The sequence below is a fragment of the Drosophila erecta genome, unplaced genomic scaffold (genome assembly GCF_003286155.1).
Source record: "Drosophila erecta strain 14021-0224.00,06,07 unplaced genomic scaffold, DereRS2 tig00000021-arrow-pilon, whole genome shotgun sequence".
In the NCBI taxonomy this organism is placed as follows: domain Eukaryota; kingdom Metazoa; phylum Arthropoda; class Insecta; order Diptera; family Drosophilidae; genus Drosophila; species Drosophila erecta.
The window spans coordinates 24,241,466-24,269,256 of NW_020825198.1; the positions used below are offsets into that span (position 1 = coordinate 24,241,466).

The following is a 27,791-nucleotide window of genomic DNA, read 5'->3' on the forward strand; positions in this document are numbered from 1 at the left end:
ACATTTTAAAATTAGGGATACGTAATTTCTAGTGAATTTAGAGAAATTTAGCCGACTTACCAAGACGGGACTATGAACTTCATCCTGAATAAGATTACAAATAATGACTGTTCCAAGCATCGTTCTACAGTTAGCTTGGGAAGGTAAATTAAATCTACTGGAGGTAATATAAGGTTTGCATCCAATTTAAGCGCCGCTTTACAAACGCTTTACTTAAGTCAATATAGATGATATATGTTTGAACATTTTTTTTTATGCCCAGTGTGACGAAGGAGGTTAGCTCCAAAAGGTTAGTGGTTGTTGACTTGCCTAACATTTTGAAGGGATGCTACTCTGGACAGAAACACACTTTCAGGACTTGTTACAAAAAATTCACGTATATCTAATAATCAACCAAGAGAGTTTCAACTATACTTAAATACGTACTCAGATAAGTCGACAACGATAAATCGAGCATGCCGTAAATAAAGTAGTGTTGTACTATAGGGAGAAGAATTTTTGGTTTTTTCTTCTGTGGACCAAATTGTGCAAGGTACATTGAAATCACCTAGAACTACCAATTGGTCCCATTTGGACAGCTTATTTGAGACGGATAGGATAGCGGACAGATAATTTAGATATTCTGGGAATTCAGATGACGCGGATTGTTAGAGCACGTAATATAAACCGAGCTATAGGAAAATTACACCTTTACCGCAATTAAGATTCCACCTCCCCGCCTGGAGGGACGATCGTTTACATATCTGGGAAAACTTCAGAGCTGAATATCTCTGGATTTAACCAAGTCTCTGTGAACACAATGATATGAGATGCATAGGAAAGGCTAACTGAATTCAATTTAGTTAGCTTGCTACGCAAGCCTCAAAATGCAGACGAGATAGTGCTACTGGATGTTAGCCGTATGAAGAAGAATAGGAAGAAGTAGAAGAGGAGGATGTTGCAGTGTTCTGGCCACGTGAGGGAAGGTTTATCTCAGTTTCGAACTCTTTCACCACCATTCTGCCAAAAATCATCAGAACATATGGTCGAAAACAGCTCATTTTGTTTTGTTTTGTATATAAGACAATACATCAGATGATGTTCGATCAGGGGAAAGCCGAGAAACGGAAATTTCTTTGTGAGGGGTTTTGGCACTGCAGATTGTGTTTCTAAAGGGCGAACTTGTGGCGCGAACTAGCAGTCCCAAATTGGACTACCTCCACAACGGATTGATCTGATTTCTCCAAGTATTTTTTAGCTGCCGATCTAAGGTCGATTTGAGGATTTGCTGCGATCGACAACTGATCAGCTGTGGAGTCCTGTTGATCACTTGCCGGAGACTGCGTGGCGTTAATCTTAGGCAGCCTACCATCAGCGACTGTCTTGCGCATTGGCGATTCCTATAATAGCATGATGCTAGTTAACTGCGAATATATCGCGGAAAGGAAATTATCAGCTCGGCAAAAACTATCTTTAGCCACGCCAAAACTATTGATCAGTGCTTTCAAGCCACTTTTAGTTTGACGCATAAACGATTTCATCTCTAAGCGCTTTTGTGATTTTTTTTTTTAATTTGTTTATTTAACTAATATTAATGTAACTTGTATAACAATGGTTAAGCAAATCTAGAACATTGCTTCGCGAGAACATGCTGGATCGGCTCACTCGTGTTCCCTCTGCACTCTTTCAGCTCTCCTAAGCTCTGTTGTTACCGCCACGGTATAGCAGTTGGCCGTTTGCCATTGCACCTCCCCCTGCAGCATGAATGCTACTAGGTTATCCGCATTCAGTCTACTGCCAAGCATGCCTTCCAGGGATCTCCTCTCGCAAGCAAATTTTTCGCACGAGAAGAGAACCTGATCTGAGGTTTCGCACCGTCCGCTTCCGCACCATGGACATTCATCCGAATTCTCACGGCCGAAGCGCTTCAGATAGCTGCGGAAGCACCCGTGTCCGCTGACAACTGCGTTGGATAGAAGGTCGTTTCGCTGTGCTTCCGTTCTATCCACAGCTTGAGGTTGGGTATCAGGTGCTGCGCCCAGCGATCCTTTAATGCATTGCACCAGTGTTGCCAGGCCTCCAATGTGCGCTGCCTTGCTTCAGCGCGTACTGTCCTCTTCGCACTGGAGGAAAGGTCTCTACCGTGGGTTTGGTTAAAGAGAGATTAGTTTTCCTGGGCGATTAGGTCTAGTGCCGTTATTCCTGCGATCACCAGTGCCGCCTAGTTGGTCACCGTTCTGAAGGCGTTACAGATGTGTAGTGCCGAAAGTTTATGTGTAGCGATGAGCCCTGAGCGTAGCTATCTACTTCGAGTGCTTTTGCCAACACCGGGGCGGCGTACAGCTTAGTCGTCAGCAGTCGTCTGCTCACCTGTTTAGGGCCTCTTGTGTTAAACATTATGGCGGATAGCGACCGGTTGACTCCTGCTGCTTTCGTGCTAGCGTAGGCTAGGTGCTTTTGGAACGAAAGACTGCTCCTAGGTAATTGATTGCTCGCGTGGAGGCCACCGATTCACTGTTGATTTCGACTGTGGACGTCTCCACTACCTTCCTGGAGCTTATCAGGACAGTCTCCGTCTTTTCCGGTGCCAGATTATGCCCCATTGAGCTGAGCCACTGCTCGATGGTCCTGATGTTGCGGGTGCATGCTTCCTCTGCCTGGCAGAGTTGTTTATCGACAACCAGCAGTGTACGCGAAGCCTACAATCTCGCTTCTACCCACCAGCGGAAAGCGAAGTATGCCGTCGTACACGGCGTTCCACAGAAGCGGGCCAAGAACAGATTCTTGTTGGACTCCGCCGGGAGTTCCGAGGGAGTTCTCGGATCCGTTCCGAGAAGTAGCTGTGCACTTTTCGAACTAGTTAGGCTGGTACCCCAAAGTCGATTAGTACATCTAGAATTCAGTCCCATCGCGCTGTGTTCAAGACGTTCCTGATGTCCAAGGCCACCTGCGCTTGGGAGCACCTGCGGTTGAACAGAGCTGCTTTCACAGCTGGCTGCGGGATCAGCTGGCGTAACAAGCAACTCGGTGTGGTGGCAACCACATACGCGGAGTACAAAGAGAAAGTGGTCGAAAGAGACAACAGAAGCAAAAGTTCCGCATGAAGTTCTCTCACCCCTGACCCATCTCAAAACCATGGAGATCGGTGCCATCGGTCGTTCATGTAAGTCCGGAGTTCTGCCTGACAAGCATTCAGCGCAGCTCGGGACAGTCAGCGTAAGTCATACGTGCTGGAGGATAATCAGGCAGAGTACGGGGGTAGTCCCGACGCGGCCGCGCGACAGACAGTCAGTGAGAATACGCAAAGAGCTATACCCCGGGGCCGACAGAAGATCCTCGAGTGAGAGAAAGCGTTAGACTCGCACACGTCGACAAGTTAACGGTCAGTGAGAAAGCGCAAGACACAGGAGGACGATCCCTGCAAGTGACGAACCTGGCACGGTCAGAAGGGACATTGGAGTCAGTGGTCGGCAAAGGTGGTTCGGGGATGGGCGTTGGATTTAACCACGGACGTTACATCTCGCCACCATAACATTCTAAGTCCAGTCGAGCCAGCCCGGGACCGCTGTCGAAGACGCCGCAGGACGACGAAGGACATATGTAAGTCAGGGCACAGGGGCCTGGCACGGTCAGAAGGGACGTGGAGTCATTGGTCGGCAAAGGTGGTTCGGGGAAGAGCGTCAGCTTAACCAAACGGGCGATACACCTCCCCACCATAACATCCTATGCCCCATTCGAGCTGGCACGGGTAGGCGGTAGAGAACAAGGGAAGGACGACGAAGGAGCGACACCGCGCATCCGACGGCGAGGACTGTAGGAGTCTATCGTTGAAGAAGTCTGTCAATAAAGCTGTTCGAATCTAAAACTCTGTCTTCTCTTTGGTCGGGCAATCACACAAAACATAAAACATATTTCGAGGGTCGAACAAACAAACTATCTGAGCTAGCGGTTGCAATTCACCAGGAAAAGAAAACAGTTCGTTACATCTGGAGCCCAACGTGAATGTCCTGTTAAAGAAGCTAAGATTAAGGAGAGTAACGCCGTGTCCAAGAAGCAGAAGGAGCCTTAGGTCGGAGACACGAGAGTACGATGTTGTTAGGTGGAGCGGGAGGACGAAGAGTGGAAGGGGGAAGACGATGCCGGGCATCGTAACTCCCAGTAGACGAACGGAAGAAGGCGTCGAGCGCGAAGCAGAAGCCAGTAAATCGTAACCGCACCACAGGTATGGTCACCGGTCACCGGGGGGAAAAACAGCCACCGACGAGTGGTTACTGGCAGCGTGAGAGTACTTGGGATGCAGAGAAATCCTTAAGATCAGGATCAAGGATGACACCACAAAGCTGAATGTTAAGGAAAACATACCAACTCAAAACATTGGAGGAAATCGGGATGGGGGCGCTGCGATAGCGGCGCTCGAACAGAAAATGGCAAGAAATATTTAGTAACTTTAAAAAAAACGCAACAACTATCGCAAAAGCTATACTTAAATATTTTATTGTGAAGTAGGGTCCAATCAATAAATAAAAAAAAATAAACCATTTCGAATATGGGAACAGAATATACAAATTCAATTCTTTATGAACTGCGAAAATTTTTACAAATAGACAATTTACGGTCTACAGCACACCATTACCAGACAGTTGGAATAGTAGAAAGAAGCCACAGAGCCTTCAGCGAATATATTCGTTCCTATATATCTGTACAAGAAACAGACTGATATATTTGGCTTTTATATTTCGTTTCCTGTTTTAACACGACACCCTACCCTCTATACTATTCATTACGAGCTAATACGAGCAAATCCCCAGAAATGCCTTACTTTTAATCATACAAAGCCCACAGAAATAGTTCAAGCTTAGGGCTTTAGAACTTTTATTGACATCGAAGAAATCAAAAATAATGCAGAGTATCTTTGAATACCAATATCAGGAGTAGTAAAAACGCGTAGTAAAACGATTCAGCCTTAAAAACCGGGCAAAACATTTTATCGTTGCTCGTGTAAATAGCTGATTTGTTACAGGCTGTTTCATTTAGCTTGATAAAACAGGATGCGTTCTATGTGCTATATCGTTCCAATATAATTTTCGAGCCCAGAGTAAGCGATGCTACAAAAATAGGATGCATAGTGCAAAACTAATGTATGACCGTTACGCATTTTGTTATTCTAATGTCTGTGTTCCTACAGCGCGTGATCTAAGCTGGCGGATGCGAGTTTCCCAGGTGATTGAGAATGTGGTGGTTAGATCCGCATGAACGCAATTGCCGGAGCTGCACTACCTTAGATAATGCAAGTTTTGCAATATATGAGCCTGTTTGATTTTTTAAATGGACTAGCTGGGATCAGGCAATAATAAATATATTGAGTGCCCATAAGCATTGCAGAAGGCACAGGTCGATGGGCAAAGACTTGTGACTTATTGCCTGGCTTTTAGCTTGCCATAGCGAAATCCATATTTCCCAGCGTCCTGCATCACTGATTCAGAAACGATGCCATAGATTTTCACGTTAAAATTTTTGAGGACTGGGTCCTACAAATATTCCTCCCATTTCGCCTGAATTGCTGGATCCAGCTTTTGAAAATGTATTTGTACGAGGATGCATCTACCTATTTCTTCTATTCAGCTATTTCTTCTATTCCATTTAGAGAGCGAATATAAGCGTTAAATTTATCTTATATTTCACGAAGCATTGAAAAGGAACCACTCTGCACTACCCTTAGCCTTAAAGTCTCAGTAATATGTGCCTAAAAACCAAACGACAATGATCAATTCTGTTTTATAATAAATTCAATGAAATAGCATAGTCGCTATCAGAAATTTCCAGTAAGCGAATGTTGTCCAACGCAGTGTTCCACTGGCATGATCGTAGATGCTGTACATTTTCTATGTTTGCGAGGTCTGGATGGCTATCTAAAATCATAGTAAACATAGAATACAAATCTAGCAAGTAAGCATAGCATAGGGCAGAATCGGTGCCCTTAATTATTCTTCTTAATTTGCTAACCTATTATATTGCATCAGAAGATCAATTGCCCGAATTTATTTAAACAAATACCATGACATTCGAAGTTTCAACCGGAATTTTAATGCAACGCTACGAGACTCACACAAAATAATATTTAAGCTATAATTTATACGTGTAGTTGTCTTCCTGCCACAAATCCCAATGATCACTTCATACTCACTCATTTCACTCATACGACTACAATTTTCAATTTGCTTTCAACTTTCCATGACTATATTTTGCGAAAGATCAAGAAATTCCACATTGTAAAATGTGAGTGCCTTGTATGAAAACCTTTTATCAAACAAACCGACAAAAATTGTTTATTTTTAAAGAAGCGTTTTTATTTGGTAGAGTTTTTTCTGCTAGTTGCTTTTGTTGTCTAAATGTACATATATGTGGAAAAGATAAGCCTGCGATTTTGAATTCCCCTTGGGTTTGGCAGAAGCTGCTGATGCTTTTTATTCTGTAAGCGTTAAGTAAATGTATCTACATACTGCAATTTACATACTAGTCTCGGTAGACTCGCATATTATATGCCCTCATCGTCACTTTTCTAGAACTTTTCCATGGCCAGTAAACTGTAATTTGTTTGGATCCTATGACTTGCACACAGCTCCAGACAGTTAACTTTTCCTCTCAATACACAGTCATCGAAATCCAACTGTGTTAAGTTTAAGCCAAGAAACATTATGCTTACAGAAACACTAGCGTTTCATTTATATTAATCAACTGTGGCAAAAATTCATCTTGCAGCAGGCCCGGAATTTCTCAAATTATTCAATCTTATATTAAATTATCTAGCGCGGACAGCTGCGACCGCTGTTCCACTTCAGAAGTTGGATCTCCAAACACACAGCACGGGTGTATAAAAACAAACTGTACATATCAGGAGCGTTTCTGCCACTTAAAATAACTGTGGAAGCTTGTCCTTTGGGGGTTCGCAAGCACTATTGCCAACCATTTGTGGATCTACAATTACACTGGCATTAAAATCATACATGTATATCCAGAGGATAGGCGTGCGCCAAATGCACGTACTGGTTTCTCATCTTGGTCTCGCAGCTAACGTTACCCTATGACGCCCAAGCTTTAAGCTGAACTCTCGCAAATCGAACCAATCCCTCGAATTAGCCTCCTTTATATTGACCTCGTTAACGTCATCACATCCATCCCAATCGTTTGACACCTCTTCTTCCACATGAAGCCTAATCTGCCAGCTTCCCTTAGGAGATCCAACATTCTACACGCCGGGATCACTCGATGTCCTCGTTTGCTCGGATCAACTATGGTTTGTTTACACTAAAGAACGCAAATGGTTTGGTGATGATTTCCCTGTTGCTCTCAATCAATTTGGTGTGTTGGGTACTCACCCAGATTATGCTTTTACTCTTCACGCGGATCTTGACACCCTGATTATGGAGATTGACAGTATCCAGCGTAAACAAGCTCTCCTTGACGTCACAGACGCCACAGAGCAGCATCTACGTCGTCGAGTAACCCTTCAAGTCCGGGGTGCCTCCCATTGAATTAACCTTACCACCGGCCATCACCCTCATTATCATCTAGATCTCCTGAAATCAAGAAGCAGTACTAGGTGACTGCCTATGACGTTATGACATTAGTTATGACGTTTATGACTGTCTACAACTGGGTCATATTAAATGGCTGAAATCAGATCAACTTCAATGGAAACCAGGAACAACGACTACGTACTAGCCGTGCTCCTAGGAAGCGATAATTATTATCAAACCTCTCCCAAATATACGAGCAGTACCGACAACAGTCTTACTCTAGCTCATATTTCAAGAAAGCTGGACAAAAGTACTACAATGGGATGACCCAATTCTTGAAACATTGAGCTCGCGCTGGAAAGCGTTGGTTGAGAATCTGCCGTCAGTTACACACTGTCGAGAACAACAGAGGGACCTTGCCCGAGAGTATATGCAGCTTCTTCCTGGATGATTACGAAGTTATTCGAATCGGGGAACGAATCGAGCGGTCAATAATTAACTTCAATGCCATACATACGATTTTGATTTTTTATTTAGCTTCATAAATCAGCGTACGTTCGATGGAGCTTATTGTTCTCATATAATTTTCGATCCCAGAGTAAGCGATGCTACATTTTGTACTTCTATTTATTTTACTGCCAACATTTTAAACATTCTTTATTGATAAACATCTTAATTTCGCGATATATTAACAACATAAATATGTTTAATATAATTTTTTTAAAAAGAAATAATTTTATAAAATTATAATGAAGTATTCGCCAAACACATACTCACGTACACTAGATTCGTTTTATTCACATATAATAGATTCGTTAAAAAAAGCAACAGTCAAAAGAAAGAGATTCCGACTCTATAAATCTTGATGAAGCATGCAGATTCTTGTGTTGCCTACTCTGCTTGTTTTAGAACGTCTAACGCCGACAAACCACCCACGCCCACACTGCTGTTTTTTTTTTCTTTTTGTTAATTTTCTTGCTACATTTAATTGTATTCCAAAGTAAAGGCTAGGTTACGCATTGGTCAAAGGCTGCTAAGTGTTAATTTGCAAAATATCTGACCGGGCTGTGAGCGCAACAGTATGGCTGCAACTATATCTTTTTTTCTCTAACAAATCTCCTTGGTTTAACAAAGAGTTGACACACCCAAGAAAAGTATAGTCCGTACCTTTTACAAAAATTTAAAGAAGTCAGCTCTCATTAATTTACTAAATATTTAAGTGGTTGGATAAATTTTACCTGCTTAATGGTCAGTTTTGCCAAAAGTATGTAAACCTTTGTAATTTCCAGTTCGTACAGGACCGAAGCTGTTTTATAATTTCGTTATTACGAAGCGTAAAACCACACTTACCCTTCCTCGCTATTTTTAATAATGCTACTGTAATATCCAAAGTATTACTCAAATATTTTCTTAGCTTTTCCAATAAGCAATCCAATTCATCGTTACCTTTTTTTGAACAGCCTTATTCTTATGCGGTATTTAAGCCGAATTTAATATTTTGTCCCCACTCTAAGCGAAACCTTTCAGATTTTTAGCAAGTTAAGCCTATCTATTCGCCAGGTCATGGTGGAATTCATGGTTGTGTGTTTAGGCTCTCCGCAGAAGCTGGTTGCAAGCCTCTTCTGAAATTACTTACCTTATATTTAAGAAACCTCACCGTTTCCCGATATAAGGATGAAAACGTTTTCGATTCTTCTAAATAAAAAATAAATGTAATGAAATCAAATACAGATGTATTTGAAGTTATTTATTTGAATAGTTAAGTTATTTGAATGGCAGGACGTAGCGGGAACTCTTCTCACATCGCTTTTTTCTGGTTCCGAGTTGGTTCGCTTTTTGCTACCTTATTTATTAATGACCTTCCCTTGATTACGCAGACGCTGTTACATTATGTATAAGGATACTTCTTGCCATTCTTACAATCTGAACAGGTTTCGAGTGTAAAGTTCTGACCTTTTGTCGTGTCAACCCAATACACGCGCATTGGACTGAATAGCACGTGTTGACGATCTTGTATTCTGGACCCAAAAACTTAAATATTCAGATCATATTTCGTGCATTAGTTTTATAAAAAAAAGGTGGTCAATGAAATCTGAAAATCCTTACATGACAGACATGATGTCATGGCATGAACATTATTCAACATAAAAATAAGAATAAGAAAACATTTTTCCATGATAAGAGCGAAAGGAGGATAACTTTTAATTGTACACTCAACAGGTTAGGATAGGGTACATTAAATATATCCCACCCCTTACTAACATTGCTGCGTAATACATAATACAAATAATTTTTTTGATTTTACATGGTTACCAGTTTATTGATATTGCGTTTGGCTAGAAGAGGATTCAAATGAAAAATTACTTCCAGACTCTCCAAGGGCTACTGGGTCTTCTGCAGGTGGTATCGGATTTTTAAACTGGTCAGCGGATATTCTTGTAAACAGTATTCCAACACCTTCGATTAGAGCTAAGAGAACGCCCCCGATTATTGCACTACCTGCCATAGCTGGAACGCCTAAAAAGAAATTGAAAAATGTATTAAATAAAAAAATCCAATAGTTAGATTAAAAAAGGTAAATAAGATTTATAAATTGTGTAGGCCATTTTTTTTAACACTACGTATACAGACAAAAAAATAAAGGAACCACATATCTTCATAGGAATAGTCAAATTCTACTTTATAAGTACATACTTCAACACTTAGTAAGTTGTAGTCAAATACAATAGAACCAAAGACACTAGAAAAACAAGATGCGTAACGGCCATACATTGGTTTTGGACGCGTAAAATTGAGAGCATAAAAATCTAAAAATAGAATTTACTTGCTTGTATCAGTGAAAACAGTAAGCAAAAAAGTGTGCATGTGTGCGTAATTGTGCTATAAGACGATTTTCGGTCCGAAATCAAATTTGATCTAAGAAACGAATTTGATTTATGTTTTGGTCAATTTCGTTGTAATATGATCTAATAAAATATTATTTAAAAATTGATGCCATGACTTTTATTTTTTTTAAAGAAGTTATTTTAATTTAAAATCGCCGTTCGAATTAGCTACCGTTTACATATGAACTTTACATATCAACTTTTATTGAATATAAATGCGGATATATTATTAAAATTTGGAAAAATAGTAGCAAACGATGAGCTCTTTGTATTTTTCAGTTTTAAGCACAGATTAAGAAGAAACAATATATTTTTTAATTTTTTAATGTTGTCAAATGTCTTCATTCCGCCCTTTTGTCTTTTGAATTTCGCGGCTATGTACAAAGCGCTACAAACAAAAAACAAAACGACGCTATGCATGATTAGTTTGGATATTGGGTTCAACAGTTATAGACGTGTAAGCATGGAGTTCACTAACGCCGAAATTCGCGCTATTTTAAAGTTTTCCTTCGTTAAAGGCAAATCCGCTAGAGAAACGTTCCGTGAGATTAATGGTGTTTTGGGGGATGGTACTCTATCACTTCGAACCGCGGAGGAATGGTTTCGACGATTCAGAGCCGGTGAAAACGACACCATGGATAAGCCAGCCGGCGGAAGACCTGTGACGACAAATACCGATCAAATCATGGAATACATCGAGTTAGACCGGCATGTGGCATCTCGTGACATCGCCCAGGAGATGGGAGTTAGTCACCAAACCATTTTAAAGCATGTGCAGAAGGCTGGATACAAAAAAAAGCTTGATGTTTGGGTGCCGCATGATTTGACGCAATAAAACCTTCTGGACCGAATCAACGCCTGCGATATGCTGCTGAAACGGAACGAACTCGACCCATTCTTGAAGCGGATGGTGACTGGCGACGAAAAATGGATCACATACGACAATATCAAGCGAAAACGGTCGAGGTCGAAGGCCGGTGAATCGTCCCAAACAGTGGCCAAGCCGGGATTGACGGCCAGGAAGGTTTTGCTGTGTGTTTGGTGGGATTGGAAGGGAATCATCCACTATGAGCTGCTCCCATATGGCCAAATGCTTAATTCTACCATCTACTGCGAACAACTGGACCGCTTGAAGCAGGCGATCGACCAGAAGCGTCCAAAATTAGCCAACAGGAAGGGTGTAGTGTTCCACCAGGACAACGCCAGACCACACACTTCGTTGATGACTCGTGAGAAGCTACGGGAGCTCGGATGGGAGGTTTTATCGCATCCACCATATAGCCCGGACATAGCGCCAAGTGATTACCACCTGTTCCTGTCCATGGCGAATGCCCTTGGTGGTGTAAAGTTGAACTCAAAAGAGGCTTGTGAAAAGTGGCTGTCCGAGCTCTTCGCAAATAAGGAGGGGGGCTTCTACGAGGGAGGTATTATGAAGTTGCCGTCTAGATGGAAACAGATTATCGAACAAAACGGCGCATATTTGAACTAAATCCGATCACTGTAACACTTTTTATAAAGCATTGAATAAAGAGCAAAAAAGCGGAGATATTTGACAACCTATTATTTTTAAAAATATGAAATTAGAATATTACAAAAACATTCAACAAAATAATATTTGCATTTAAAATACTGAAAATTGGTCATTTACATAAGTATACATATTTCTTTAATTGTATATTAGTAATTTGTACTAATAAATAGTTTAAAAACTTCATAGCAAACTGTTTATTGGAAAATTTAATTCTTGAGGTAGGTTGACCTGAGAATCACTAACTTAAAATTTTTTTTCCGCGTCGCAAGTTGAATACTTTAATGAAAAATTGTCTAGCATAAAATACCAAATGAAATTAATTAGGTATTATTATGTACATTTATTCTCTATTACTATTACTATGATGTATTTAAATAATTATAATGTTAAGGCAATGCAAAATTATAGTTTTTTACATGGCAATCGATTAAAAATAATATAGATTGTAAGTCCATAAGCTTATAAAATGACAGTGGTCATTTATCGTACAGTGGTCGACTGTCACTGTTTGCGTACAAGAGAGCTGCTGGCTGGGTTAGATTTATCATTAAAATATTTGACCTAAAGGAATTTCGTTTTTAAATAAATTTAAGCTCCTCCATAACCATTATTTAATTATGGAATTATTTATATCCGATAATGTGTATCTAATAATATTGCTGTTTTCGTATTGTTAGTTACTACTAATTGTTATAATAATTAAACTTTGAAGTTTATTTTGTACAATTTTTAAAGGCATTTAATTATTTCTTTTAATGTCAAAACAACTAGAAATAAATACTACAAAGTAAAATAAAGTAAGTAATATAAACAAAGAAGAAATAATGCAGATACCCGTTACAGATTCTAAGATTCTAACGCAATAGTCGACGCTAGATTCAAAAAGTCCTGTTTACTTTGAAACGCACCTTGTATATACACTTTATAGTGCCGAAAACGCTTATTTTACCTTTGACATAGTTTTTAACGAGTATATCAATCTAGTAAATCCTTTTTACTCTACGAGTAACGGGTACAAACACCTGTCCCCTTTGTGTGTCAAAAACTTTAACAAGTATTGCGTTTTAAGCGTCAGTATGTTTTTGTCATCTATGCGAAAATGAGCTTCAAACAAAGAATTATTAAAACTTTTTCAAACAAACAAGTTTATGATTAAGGCGATGACGGCCTATTCCGTAGCAGAGCGCACGAGTGGTTTCAAAGTTTTCAAAGTGGTCGTGAGTTCATAAATGACGATAAGCCTACCTTACCTGATAGGGCCTACCGAAATCACCTAAAATTCCATTTAAACTGCGGAAATAGATTTGAAACATTGATGTTCACATTCTGACCGAACAAATGGGCCTACAAAGGTTTGTTCTGCACAAATTGACTGACGACCAAAAATTGCTCCGAATTCAACATTCGAGGGACATCATTAAAGAGGCAAAAAACGTTAATGCGGTATTCTACCTTGGAGTTTGGAAGCGTTTGGATCGCGAAGATGGAAGTTGGCGTTTGATGCACGATAATGCGCCGTCTCATCGATCGACGCTTGTGGCCCATTATTTGACCAAAGATCACTTCAACCACACCCAGTATTAACCTGGCACCGTACGACTTCTACCTTTTTAATAGCCGAGTTGATCTGGCCATGTCTGTCTGTCCGTATGAAAGCCTTTATCTCAGAAACCATTAAAGCTAGGAAGTTGAGATTAAGCGAGTTTGTTCCTGTCACGCCAATTGCAACGCGCCAAAAATTAATATGAAAAATGTTTTGATTTTTTTGTTTATTTTATTATGTATCTTGTCTACATTTTGGGTACGCCCAATAACCACACAAAACTTTCACGACCACACTTTTGAAAAATTCGTTTTTTTTTTCATTTTACACTTGCCTTTTCAATTTCTGTCGGCCTTAAAGTTTGAAAACGGGTTACAAAAAAATTTGTTTTGTGAGATTTGTGGGCGTTGCAAAGAGTATTTTGGCAAATCTATATAAAATTTACAAGATATATAAAAAAAAGAAAAAATTATCACATTTTTTAAAAGTGTGATCGTGACTGTTTTGTGTCGACTCGGCTATTGATCCTGATCAAGAATATATATATATGTACTATATATGGTCGGAAACGTTTTTTTCTGCCTGTTATATACTTTTCAACGACTTTAGTATACCCTTTTACTCTACGATTAACTGTTTGTGGGTGTGGCAAGATTTAAAAACGAGCTTGCGCTTCGTCTATGTCTCTGGAATCTACATTCGTTACCCTATGTGTAAAGGGTATACAAGAACGAAGCAACAAAGAAGCTTGTTTGAAAAATTAAAATAGAAGGCTTCTTATAGTGTTGTACTATAAAGCTCAGGCTTTTATATTAACGAATATTGACGCAAATAAAAAACTTGATGTTTGTCGATGGCTCATATTTTTAAAATCGTGTATTTTCTGTTAAACATTCTGTGTTTAACTAGCATATTTTTCAATTTACCAGGATAATAATAAACCAAATACATATATCGTTTAGTTCGATTTATGTAGTTAAGTTCTTTTGGAATACTTCCTGCTGTTTAGTTACATTCAAAAGCATTCAATATAATTTTTCTGAATAATTGATTCTATAACGTATCCAAAAAAATATACCCGAGTGAGTAACATTTACGAAAGCTTTGTAATATAAATATTCTGGAATACTTGTTTTAAAAAATATACAACAGACTTTCAGGGTATGCTTACAAATGCGTTCAACAGCAAGGTTTACAGTGATTGTACACGATGTATACAAAGTCACATGCTCGGCAATATAAAATCAAAATTCCTTCTTGCGTTACGCATCTTCTTAGATTGGGATGCATGTTCAGTTGTTTATGGCCACCATTTGTTTATATAGCAGCAGAAACGTTGCTGGTTCATTATTCAATATTTATGGTAAGTTTCGCCGATATTACAATTACGGCTAATATTACAATTAACTTCATCGCTGAATGTGATGGTGTCCCATAGCCCACGATCTAGACCGTAAATGTCTTTCCAGATTTATAATAATCTCGAATTAACACTCTGATTCATTGGAAATAGTCTTGGAAATAGACGTGCCATCGTTGCTAAACTTTGACTGATCGGCAGAAATTTTCAAATAATTAGCATCTTAATTGTGATATTAATTGCAGATTAGTAATTAGTAGTACTAATTAAGTGACATTGTTTGCATTCGTTTTGTTCTCTGGAGATAAAGGTAGGCGTTCGAAAAAATAGTGGTCACTTTTAGCGTATCTTTTATCTGTAGGCTTACAGTTTAAATAAAATGTTTGAAAATGCAATAAAACTTTTCATCGTAAAGAGAAAAAATTCTCTTTTCGACCATTGGTATGCGTAATCTGTAATAGTATTGATACAGGCTTCATTGTGATTTGGATTTTTAACAGCCAGGGCAAAATGTTGACTTTAGGCTTTAAAATAACAAACTTCTTAGTATTTTTTTATTACATTTACAGGACGTACCATTTCGAGCAGCTAATATTCCTCCTGTTGCAGCACCGCTTATAATGGAATTCCACGGATCTTCTTTTTTTCGAAAGTGGACAAGTGTACAATCAATAGTACTGAACATACCTCCCCAGACAGCAAAATTTCCTGCTATAACAGGTGACCGAGTTTTTATAGCAATAATACTTCCGACCTAAGAAACAAATTTTATAATCATTAATTACCATTAAAAAATTAAAGAATGCTAGGAGCTTTTATACAATACTATTACACAATATATTGTAAAATTCTTACCAATCTTCTACTTATACCAGAAGGTGCATTGCGAAATCCTTTAATTGCTTGAAATACGCCGCCACCTATGCATCCCATAGCAAATGCGCCCCCACAATCATCAACTATTCTGTACGGACAAGGTTCTCGAGCGTATTCTTCCATATTAAATTACGTTAAAAATATTCTGATTAAGTTTTCACGTGTTTGTTAAATTGATTTTTGTTTTTTTCTGCGGATTGAAATGATTTAAATCGAACGCCTTGATAACCAATAATTAAATTTAAGTTCATATGCGCTAGTATCGCATCCGTAACATAACGTTGAGTTTGAAACGGTATAAATAGAAACATGAAATTATGGCATTATATGGTCTTTAAATCAAGAAAGAATCTATAGACGAGTTCTTCGACTATCGGATACCCGTTACCCAGTTGGGGGATCACAATTGAGAAATATCAACAATTTTTCGGCAAAACGGTGTGACAGTAGCGAGACGACTTGCGAAAAAGATGCAGGCTGGACGGTTGGGCCGCTTTAGTTTGCGCTCGTATGTAAGCTAAGGGATGCCCTATTATAAGCGTATAACATTTATATATGTATTTCAAAAATTTGATGTTTGTTTACAGTTTTACTATAGGGTTTTCGGATACAAACCGAAACAATATTCTGTCTACACTCAGTTGCTGCAGAAATACTACCAATTTTTTCCTAATATTTTAATCATACAAATTAATCTTATTATAAATTTTGAATATTAATATTAATATTGTAATATTAATAGGTAAATTGTATATACCTAATTTCTTTCAGACTGTTGTAAAAACAAAATCAATTGTTCGGTGATGCTATAATGTTGCCTTTTTATCCACTTATCTAAATTCATAATATATAGATAGATTTATAACAAAAATAATAAATCTAGTTAAGTCAAGACAGAGTTATAATTTTCTTTAAAAACTTGCATATAATTTGGGCTTCAAGATAGTTGGATAGAAAAACCTTGCAATTGCGGGTGTTATTATACAGCAAAGTGTTGGCTTCAACTTTATGATTTTATACTTAATACATTCTAGTTTCCTTGGTAACGTACTTCAAAATATTCCCGGGTTTGCTTTTTAAATTTGTTTTACCAACCGTACACCCACATAAGATTTGGCGAGGGCAGAATACCCAACAAGGGAAAAAAGATAATCGTTTCGCTGAAGCAACAAATGTTCGTTACCGAAGAGGGAGCACGGCAGTGAGACTGCGGTAAGGCAAAAACAGCAAAATAGCAGCAATGCAATACATCAGCAACATATAGACAAAACAACATTGGAAACAACATTAGGACATCAGCAAAAGTATGTTGTAGTCGAAAAAACGCCAATCACTGCGGCAGGCTAGAACAACACAGATAACAGTCAAGAATTGCATAGACAGATATGTACATAGGAACAGGTCGGTATAGCATCTCAATGTGAGGTAAAATATTTTTAAACAATCAATTTTCAATTTCATAAAAATTTGATAAGCTATCTGTAAGTAATAGTAAATTGGTGTGAAACCGGCATAACTTGATGTTTAAATACGGATGCAAAAGCAAAAATGCCTACTGAAATCTATTAGTTATGGCAACATTTGTGGGCGTTAAATTTAAATTTGATTGGTAAGTGAATTATAGTATCATAGTTTCAGTATCATAGCAACCAAATATCAGTCAGTGGATATCGGAATTTGGGGATTGTTGCAAGGAGCAGCTAGGTTTTACGTGTTAAAGGGTTAAATGCAAAACCAGCAGCAGAGCTTAAAAACAATGTTAAACTTGAGATAGTTTTTTAAATATTAGTACATTTTGTCGAGCTGGGAAAGCAGGTAAAAGTAGCTGAGCCTTTTGAACTGATTTCGATTGAATAATACGATTGAAGAATAGTTAAAAGCATAAATTCAAGGAAACCAATTACATTTCCAAAAGAATGTTTTTAAACCAACATAGGATATTTTGTAAAGAAATTCTGTGTTTTAAATGCAAAAAAAAGGCACATTTAACGTTCAGACTATTTAAGCCACTGGTGAGAGCAAGTTGCATATGCTTTAAAAAAAATCAATCAACAGACATTGGCATACGTGGCAAAAAGTATTTTGGCAATCTATAGAACATAACATAAAACATATGTACATAAAAAAGTGAAAATATCACATTTTTCAAAAGTGTGGGCGTGACTGTAGAAGTGTGAGCGGTTTGTGGGCGTAGCAAACAGTTTTTTGACAGATCTATAGAAATTAACTATGTTAAAAAGTGAAAAAATATCATATTTTTAAAAAGTGTGGACGAGACAGTTTTGTGCGATTTGTGGGCGTGGCAACATTTGCAAACAAACTTGCGCTGCGTCTATGTCTCTGAAAGCTGAAGGCATATTCTCAACATTCTAGCTTTTGTATTTCCTAAGATCGAGGCGTTCATACGGACATGGCCAAATCAACTCGGCTATTGATCAAAACGTTTCCTTCCGCCTGGTACGTAATTTTCAACGAATCTAGTATACTAAAAAGTGCATGTGGTTTTCACCTAATCGATTAAGAGACAATAAGTCGTCGAATAGAAAATACCACTCAATAAAAATACCCCGGCAATAGGAAAAAAACTAAAATTTAATTATATGCAACGTGTAAACTTTTAAGAGCCTAGTTATGAAATGGCATTTATCTCAATAAAGATCAAAAACCTACCATTTCGAAAAGTTTGTTGGGGAAAAATAACACTTTGCTACACTTTGGTCAAACTTTCTAGAGGAAAGCAGCCAACAGTAATTAGGTAATCATTTCGTAAGTGTTAATATATTTTCGTCAATATTATCGTCTCAATAATTATATTGTCAATAAGATATAACTTATACAGAGGAAAACATAGTAATGTAGAAGATTTTTATAGGTAACTTTGCCTTCGAATATCGATTGTAACCTACCTTTGCTCACCAACCTACCAATTGAATTTGAGAGTGGCAGCTAAATAGTTAAAAATCAACAATTCAGAATTTTTTTTTCACATCACCGAGTTGACTTCTGTTGGGAATATGGTAGTATACTTAATCTATTTATTAAATATTGAACGCAACCTTTAAACAGCACCAAAGGGGTCAAACCTGTTAATATTTTCGACGCCTGGCCTAGATCGTCACACGTTGCCCGATCGCTCGAGTCTTAGGCGACAAAGCTTTACAGCTGACGAACTATGGTTTCTTTTACGTATGATTGTGGTGACGTCGGCATTGCCTTTTACAGAAAAATCTTTCTTCCATACTCTATGTTTTACCATTAAAAGTTCGTTGCTGGTGTCGTCGTCATATTAAATTTTTGAGCCATTTAAATGTTTTTGGCCAATGCAGGATGTAACTATTCCCGTTTTTAACGCATTTCAAAAGAAATTACTTTAGTCGATCAAACGAATAAACAAATTTATTTAGGTTAGATCACTTAATACTATATTTTTAACGAAAATACCATACTTAAAAACTGTTCATAATGTATGGTTATGACCCCATCCATGTCAGTGTCGTGCTGGCGGAATGCAGTTGTTAACGTCTGTAATAAAAATATTTTATAAAATTAAAATAATATATATATGAATGTTCAGATCTCGGAAACTATATAAGCTGCAAAATTCAGATAAAACATGAATGATGCCTACGCATATTTTGTACTTATAAAACTCCAAAAACTTTTGTTTTTGGGTGAATTAATTTAAAATTGAGTCGAAAGCGAAACAGCGATGGAATTGTGTTAGCTCAATGATTTTCAATAAACAAATACTTTAACTATAATTTCATTTATGTGGGCTGAGCATAAGTAATCTAATGCCGAGAACCGGGAGTGAATTCGTCTGACCAAAAGAAAGCTTTATTGTGCTTCCGATCTCCCCTACACTTCCCTATAACAAACTAATACATTTAAAGCGCACAATGCGAATGACTGGACCATTGTCATTTGCCCCATTGCATAGACTCAGTATACTCCCTATTTAGTGAAGGGTTCTTAGACAACTACTTTGATGCGCAGGATATCCATTTTTACCCAACTACTCCACATACCAACATTATTGCATAGTTATGTCAATTGATTTCAACGCTTCTTTCTAGCAACCAAAATGTATCAACACTATCCTTTGAAAAATGGGGAATTCAGGCCAATGCTTTTTCTGGCCGAATGAAAAGACTCGAAACAAGTCGACGCCAATTAGCTCATATATTTTGTAGAACTTAAAGAACAAATGATTTTTAAATATATTTGTCCTCCTCCACCGTTCGTACCGAATATTAAACAGAAATATAATTTAAAATATTAAATTTCGGACGATAACTGATTTGTTGTTTGTAGATAAATTTCACCAATTATTTGTAATCTCTGAGAGAACAAAATGTACTTGTGAACTATGTGTACGCACTTCCATCTTTTTACAAAAGTTTTAATATGAACAATTTTTGCTAATAAGGAATTATCTTCAAATTTCTCGCCATATATATAATCTCATCTCTCGCTTCGATTAGGATTAAGCGAATAATTTTAAATGTGCATATTTAAGATCTTTAATCTACATTCTAATTGAACCGGAGGAGTTATGAGTATTAACCTTTAAATTAATTAATATCCTCAGTTAACAGTAGTTAAATATAATATAATATATTTTATATAATATAATATATTTTATATAATATAATATATAAAAAAATTAATATTTAAAACGCACACAGTGTAGGGAAGCACATGTCAAGCTCCATCACCAAAAAACGAGAATGATGGACTGACCGATAACTAAGGTCGCTATAGAGAGTGGAAAGATAGATGTTAGATGATGAAACAATTTAACGAACATTTGTTTAATTAGCCAAGCCACTAAAAACGTTGAATGAGAGACTGCGAAGAGATCGCATGAGAATGCGATAGAGACCAGGATCAAAATAAGATAAGCGGATTAGTACGACAAGTCCCGAAATCTTATTTTTAAAAGTCTTAATAAAGAGACGCCATAAAGCAGGGAGTGGAAAAGCTGCTGTAAAAAGGGTAATTTGCTGTAATTTTGACCAGAAATGGAAACGACAATAGATGTGACATCAGAGATATTATACAATATAAAAAAACAACATCAGCTAGAAGACAAACTTACGCCACTGCAACTTCAAAACGAGTTGAAGGCATCAAACGGTACCCATAAGGTCTTTGTCAAAAATTATTTAAAATTTGTGGGGGCAATCAAATGAGTTTTAACGCCGGTCAACACTAATCTGCAAATGTAAGTCAGCTCTCAGCGACCTTAAAGAAATCAATGGCACCACCAAGTACCTGAAGAATCTTGTTATAGACTTCATGCGTCCTTAAGTAATTCTATCGAACCAATAGCATAGAAAAGGAAACACAAAATAAAAATATTCTTAGTCTTAGGTAAAATAGGGGTAAAAATAGCGGAATCAATTTCTGGAATTTATAAGCTCATTTTAAATCTTACTCATTTACGAAGCACATATAATATAAAACATTCAACAATATGAAGGCTATTTTGTATCACACACTATAGCGGGATACAGCAATAATGACGGCGACAAGATGAGATAATGAGATAGTTTCCAAATATTTTTCCAATCATGGTATTGCTTATAATGGGCATGGTTATTAGCCTCGAACTGGCACTAAACATGAGCAAAGTAGATTTCCCCACTAAAGCGGTGGATCGAACGGCTAAAATTCTTGCATTCAGCTTGCGGCAGCCTGCATTGAAAGGACAAGAACCGAAGTTGATTGTCTACACGCGACGCGCATTTCCATTATCGGGATTTAATGCCCACAGATAATGGTGAAGCCAAATTCAAAAACATCAGCATTGTTAGAGGCAGCGAGGTTCTCTATAGTTGACAGACCGGAGCACGTAAAAGTTATTGTGTATGTGTACGACATGGTCATTATTGCGAAATCCCATTCAATGATGCATAATATTATCACCGCAATGCAGCAGTACTGCCAATCATGGGGTTTAAAAAACAACGCAGAGATCATAGACTGAAAGCTGAGTGGGGAGACCCGGGAAATCGTGGAGTTATCACGATTTAGAGATCTAGAGATTTAGGATAAAAAAGCAAATACAAAAGAGAATGCTATATACGTGTTCTTCAGGTACTTATCTCAGCTAGTGTAAGTTTATTGTTAATAGTTGTAAGCAATAATCTGATCCTAAATTATATATATTAATCATTTGTTTTTAATCGTTAGATGTGTTACCAAAACCATTTAGGGAAACTTTTAAACCATTTGATAATGTAGGTATGTACATTAAAATTACAAATTAAAAAAAGGACAGAAAGACATCCTATTAGTTTGTCCTAGAGCAGACACCATACAACAAGACATCGCTGAGGACATTTTACCTAACACAAAGAATGCAGAAATGGTCATGAAGAGCCTCAATGGAAGGCACACTGGCAGACAGAAGCCGTTGACGGCGAATTATCTTGCAAGGCACATTCAATTTCAAGAAAAGGAGCCGTCGGCATCCCTTTTAACTAATTTGTGCAAGAATATAACACCATAACAGTATGAGGGAGAAAAAAAAATTTTTTTTTTCATATATTTTTTGAATATTTTTATGATCTAAATAATATAGGTATTCGACCAAATAAAAAACAGAAATTATATATGGACAACAACTTGTGTATATCAAATATTTGGTGTAGGAGAGAAAATAAAAGTTTTCTACATTATTTTTTTGTTTCTTCAAGTCAAAGAAATATTTTTATTATATCTATAACTGTAGCTAAATGAATTGCACGTCACACAAATATGCAATATGAACACAACAATGCAATGCAAACTGGGACATTCACACCCACAAAACCCAATTAATTAATTTTAATTTTTTTAAGCCCTTATAAGCAAAACCTTGTTTTTGGAATTTCTTTTGATTTGTATATCAAAATGTTTGGGCCTTGGCCTGGGCTCATCGTCACTTTACACTGTGCGACAACCGATTAGCACACTCTCTAACCTATCAGTTTAAAGAAAAATAACTCCCTACTCTGAATATGCTTCATGCGTATTCCATTGTTTCTATTATTCTGTATCATTTTCGCACATTCGAAGTATAACTGTGAGCTCTGGAAGTGTACCGTTATTTTGCTTTGGTTTTTTCTTTGAAGTGCGACAAAAATGCATGCATGTTTTTGCGACAGCCGATTAGCACATTTTCGCTTTCATGTCACTTTTTGCGAGTAAGCTGCCTTGATTGGGTGTTTAAGTTTATTATTTATTTATTGGGACTAATTATCAATAAAATAAAATAATGGGCAAAGGAAAACCGTTGGACGAGTCTAAAAAAGGCAAAATAAAGGCTTACAGGGAGTGCGGGCACTCTATTCTTCAAATATCAAAAAATATTAAGCGTAGCCGTAAAGTTATTACCGTATATTTAAGCAATGAGGATACATATGGGAAAAACATGAAAGGTCGGCCATCATCAGTAATAACACCAGCTGACGAGCGAATCATACTACGACACGCATCTAATTCCCACGACTCAGCCGCCAAAATAAAGGAAAAAACTGGTGTTAAAGCGTGCGTTCGGACTGTGCAAAGAGTTATTTCAAATGCTGAACATATAAAGCATCTAAAATTAAAAAAAAATAAAGCTGTAACATACTTTGACACTATAGAACTGCAGTTTCTTACCAGCCGTAATGAATGCCATTGCGTACAAAGGTGTACTGAATACGGCTTTCCCTGCAATAAAGGATATTTTTGGACCCTTGAAATGGAAGTTTCAGCAGGACAACGCACCTATCCACACAGCCAGGATTGTAAAGTCCTGGATTAATGGTCAAAACGTGGAATTACTGACTTGGCCGCCATACTCTCCCGACCTAAACATTATAGAAAATGTTTGGGGATGGCTGGCACGAAAGGTGTACGAGTCCGGCAGGCAGTATTCAACTGAAGCAGAACTCATTGAAGGAATAAAAAGGTCCTGGGAAACTGTTTCACTCAATTATATACAAAAAGTATATGACTCCTTACCTCAGCGGATGCACGAAGTCATACTTAACCGTGGAGGCTCAACACATTATTAACTTGTTTTCAAAATAGGTTAAAAATATCTAAATTAATATTAAAAAACAATTTGAATGAAGTTTGAACCCATTTTCTTTTGTTATTTTAAGTTTTCAAGTGACTGTGCTAATCGGCTGTCGCAAAAATAAAAGTCAATTTTTTTGTTTTGTTTGTTTACATTAATTTAAAAAGTTATTAATAAAGTTAGTACCCTATTTTCTATTAATTTTTGTGTGAAATTTTATATTCTTTTAAGAAAAAAAAATGTATTTGAAAAGCTTTTTAGTTCTCCTGATATTAAGTTTCTAAGACGAGCAGCATAGGGTGTGCTAATGGGTTGTCGCGCAGTGTATGTAGTAGAGGCCTGCGCACACTCTTGTGGCGCGCTTTGTCACTTTATTACTGAATTTAAAAACAAGAGAGAATTTGGTGTTCTCGCCAATCAGATACCTAGTGGGAGTGCTATAAAGATAATTCAAAATCTTGTTGGCATAGCGATAGAAAATGAAAAGACAAATAATAAATATACATATATAGTTATAGGGTCGAAAACGCTTTCTGCTTCCCTTTACATACTTCCGAACAAACCCTCTTATTCTACAAGTAAGCAATATAACTTGTTTTCATTGTAATAACCTTTATACTTACATAGAGTACAATACAACACTGAATAAAATCATCAAAAAGAATTGTACCACGTCCAAAGCGGTCAAACTTTCGAAGTAAAATGTCGATTAGGTGGTCAGATAAACGATAACCAAATGATGTAAGTGCTGTTTTCAACTCAGCTTTGTCAATGTTTCCAGAGTTGTCACGATCAAAGGATCGAAAACAATTTTGCCAATCCGTCACATACTTCCACAAAGCTCCAAAATCTTGAAAGGACACGGTCCCTCTATTTTCACGATCAAACATTCCAATCATCAAACGGATAGTTTCCGGATTAAATGCAGACCATGTACCATTTGAAAGGGCCACTTGTAGCTCATCTGCAGATATATGACCACTCCTATCTTTGTCCACTCTAAAAATAATTCCGCTTTATCTTATCTTACGCTTTATGTATTTTTTCTTTGACTTTTACCTTTGAAAAACATCCCAAAGAAATTGCTGATCTGGCATTCCATCATGGTTGTAGGCCATCGCTGCTCACAATTGGTTTACACCCTAACTTTGGAGAATAAAATTGGTAACGAAAATTGTAGGTTATAACATTTTTGATTAATATCGATTTGCAATTATTTGATATTTTCAATTAAACTATATTCCAACAGAGCCAAGTTCTTTTATTATAGGCTATTTCCACAGAAGTAATATCTAAGAAAGCAGTTGGGAGATTTTATTTAAGTATTTGACATGGAATATATGTAGGGATATCATTACCAGTGTAATTATTTGTCGTCATATTTTACAGTATTTTGGTATGTGAATAAAGTGGCTATTAAAGGGCAGTTAAACTATCGTTAATACGACCCCAATTTTCAAAAATTTACCATCGGAGTTTCTTAACTATTTAATTTATTATTTTGGCAAAGATACCCATTTTTCTGGAATATAAAGAAATAAATTAAATTAAATATGATAAGTGCGCCAACATCAGCAGATGATAGTTAGGATAGTAGTTCAAATACAGGACAAGTATTGCGATTTTCCAGACATAGATTAAAAACCCCAGAAAATATAACGAAACTTGTTTCCCATCACTACGCGTGAATGCTACACCTATTTAAAGACTCAACTCCAGTTCAAGCACCCCTAAGTACATCCTTAGGAATGCTACGAAAAATATTATCGCTTAAATTTTAATGCTATTCAAAAACACTGTGCTCTAAAACTACTCTTTGGTCAAAGTAAAAAACAAATTATTCAATTCAGCTTATAATGTTGCTCGCAGTTAAAATAATGAAAAGCCAATATTGCAAATTCGGCTAATTCGACTGCAGGTTTTTAAAAACTCGAACAAGGTGTTGTATGTTTGTATGTTAATTTTTACCCACCCAAAATTGCGCAGTTTTTAAAAATATCAAAATAGAATATAACAAAAACATTCAACAAAATAATATTTGACTTCCAATAACGGAAAATTGGTCATTTACATAAGTCAGATATTTTTCTTACTTGTATCTAGTAATTTGTACTGATAAATATACTAAATACATAGTTAAAAAACTTCATATGCAACCGTTTTATGGCAAAATTGAATTGAGGCAGGACCAGCGCACCTAGCAATCATTAACTTCAAATATTTTTTCCACAAACTTTTGAAGTGAAGGGCATATTTTGTCAAGTTTACAATATATGAGCATACGTGTGTACACATACAGTGATCCGCTGTCGCTGTATGCGTACGAGAGAGCTGCTGGCTCTAGAGCGCTCTCTGGCTCTTGAACAAAAATTCGAGGGAGCCTGGAGCCAGCTCTAAGGCCAGCACGAAACAATAATGTGCAAAAAAATCGTATGCCGTTACGCATCTTATTATTCTAGTGTCTTTGTCTACACTACACTACCATGCTACTCCTAGCTCAAGAATCGCCGGTATAATAAGTATCGAGTACTTTGCTTGGCATTTTAAATGGCGATCTGACAATGGGTGAAGAGAGCCCATTTAGTTCGGCATTCCTGACTGTTCGTTTCGATTGAACCTGAATATGGTTTCATATACTTAGCAATCGTAGATCTTCTAAATGGACCCTTTATATCGCCTATGCGTTCTACCTTGTACCGCCCTTTATCGTTAACAGCAATAAGTTTTAGGCCGACTGCGTATTGAGTTCTCTTGACCGCTATAAAATCTTGTCGCTTTAAAGTCAAATCCTTTCGATACCTATCTCTTTCTTAATCCAACTCTTTTACTGTCAGCTCCTGTATAAAGACCTTTAGTTCATTACAGCCGATCATCCAGAACTACAGTTAAAAGCTTAAACGCGGTGATGTCGTGCTCTCTTGAACTCATCCAATATCCAATCAACCAGGCCTTTATAGCTCAACTTTACAAGCATTGGTACGACGATCTTGTGAATCTTGCGAGAAGAATGCGATTATAGCGTTTGGATGTTTTCGTTGGATCGAGGTGATCGATGGGGAATGTAACGAACTTTGTCAATTGATGTTAAAAACCCCTCCTTCTTGCCCGCTTCAGCATTTACGATAAAGTATCTAATACAGCTCTCGCAAAAATTCGTTTTGTTTTATATTTTACCTTGGTTATAAAGTACGATTTTTCGATGAGATCCTGTGTTCCTGGCAAAGAAATGTCCTTCATTGTGTGCGTTCTCCTTTTGCCAAAGCCGAAGGTACAACACCAATATCGCGATTTGGGTCCTTCAAAAGGACGTAGTCTTGGATGTAGAAGTCTATATTTTTTTTCATTAAGCTTCGAACTACTTGTGCCCATTCACCTTTAATCTGAGCTTCCTTTAAGCGATGTGTTAGGAGTCTGACAAATTATAACTCGAGGTTCGACTCAGAGCATAAGCATGTTTCATTTTCGTTTCGGAAAGATGCTCGATCTTATAGTTGAAGTCCTTCAAATAAAAAGACCAAGAGAAAGTTCCTTTTTGTTCACAGACACTTAAACGCGTTACACTTGGTTACGCGCGTGAATTTTATGCCTAGAACACCAACGCGCCACTTGACTAGAGCACCTATAATAGCAAACACCTCCAACACGAACAAATAAAATTTCTCCTCAAACGGTGAAGTTTTGCTTCTTTCTAGAAGTTAAGATTGTACAACTTAAGTACTGGTTCGCAGATGAATGCTAATTGGTGTTTCTCTCTGAATTCATAGATTGAATCACTAATCAGCAAATCCAAAAGAAGCTCAGCAATGGATGCATACACTCTCTCGCATTTTCGGAAATAAGAAATGAGACCTAGGAATCTCAGAATTTTTGTTTGTGGTCTTGCTTGATTTTTTTTAAGACCTCAAGATATGGTTCCACTGTGAATTACGTGGCCTAGAAAATGTACTTTGCTGCTTTGACACCGCAAACCGTGTCTGGAAGCAACCTCTATACCATCCTTTAACTTAGCAAAATAACCATGTGAACTGCTATGATGAAGGTTGTGAT

The 27,791-nt window shown here is 37.3% G+C and overlaps 2 protein-coding genes across 3 annotated transcripts; both read right to left on the minus strand.

Moving 5' to 3' along the window:
* Positions 1–9,785: 9,785 nt before the first annotated feature.
* LOC6544247 (mitochondrial import inner membrane translocase subunit Tim17-A) lies at positions 9,786–15,970 on the minus strand. Of its 2 annotated transcripts, none has more exons than XM_001973778.3 (3): positions 15,671–15,969; positions 15,392–15,569; positions 9,786–10,013 (listed from the first exon to the last, which is right to left on the minus strand). In XM_001973778.3, exons 1-3 carry the CDS (start codon positions 15,812–15,814, stop codon positions 9,814–9,816), a joined length of 522 nt encoding a protein of 173 aa, XP_001973814.1. In that variant the 5' UTR covers positions 15,815–15,969; the 3' UTR covers positions 9,786–9,813. The 2 variants fall into 2 exon arrangements, with proteins under 2 accessions (XP_001973814.1, XP_026833017.1); XM_026977216.1 differs by lacking the exon at positions 9,786–10,013 and adding an exon at positions 15,315–15,339 and having other exon boundaries at positions 15,671–15,970.
* Positions 15,971–19,068: 3,098 nt separating this feature from the next.
* On the minus strand, positions 19,069–24,972 carry LOC6544248 (programmed cell death protein 6). The gene is made up of 3 exons (XM_001973779.3): positions 24,804–24,972; positions 24,368–24,743; positions 19,069–19,213 (listed from the first exon to the last, which is right to left on the minus strand). Exons 1-3 carry the CDS (start codon positions 24,860–24,862, stop codon positions 19,112–19,114), a joined length of 537 nt encoding a protein of 178 aa, XP_001973815.2. The 5' UTR covers positions 24,863–24,972; the 3' UTR covers positions 19,069–19,111.
* Positions 24,973–27,791: the final 2,819 nt, after the last annotated feature.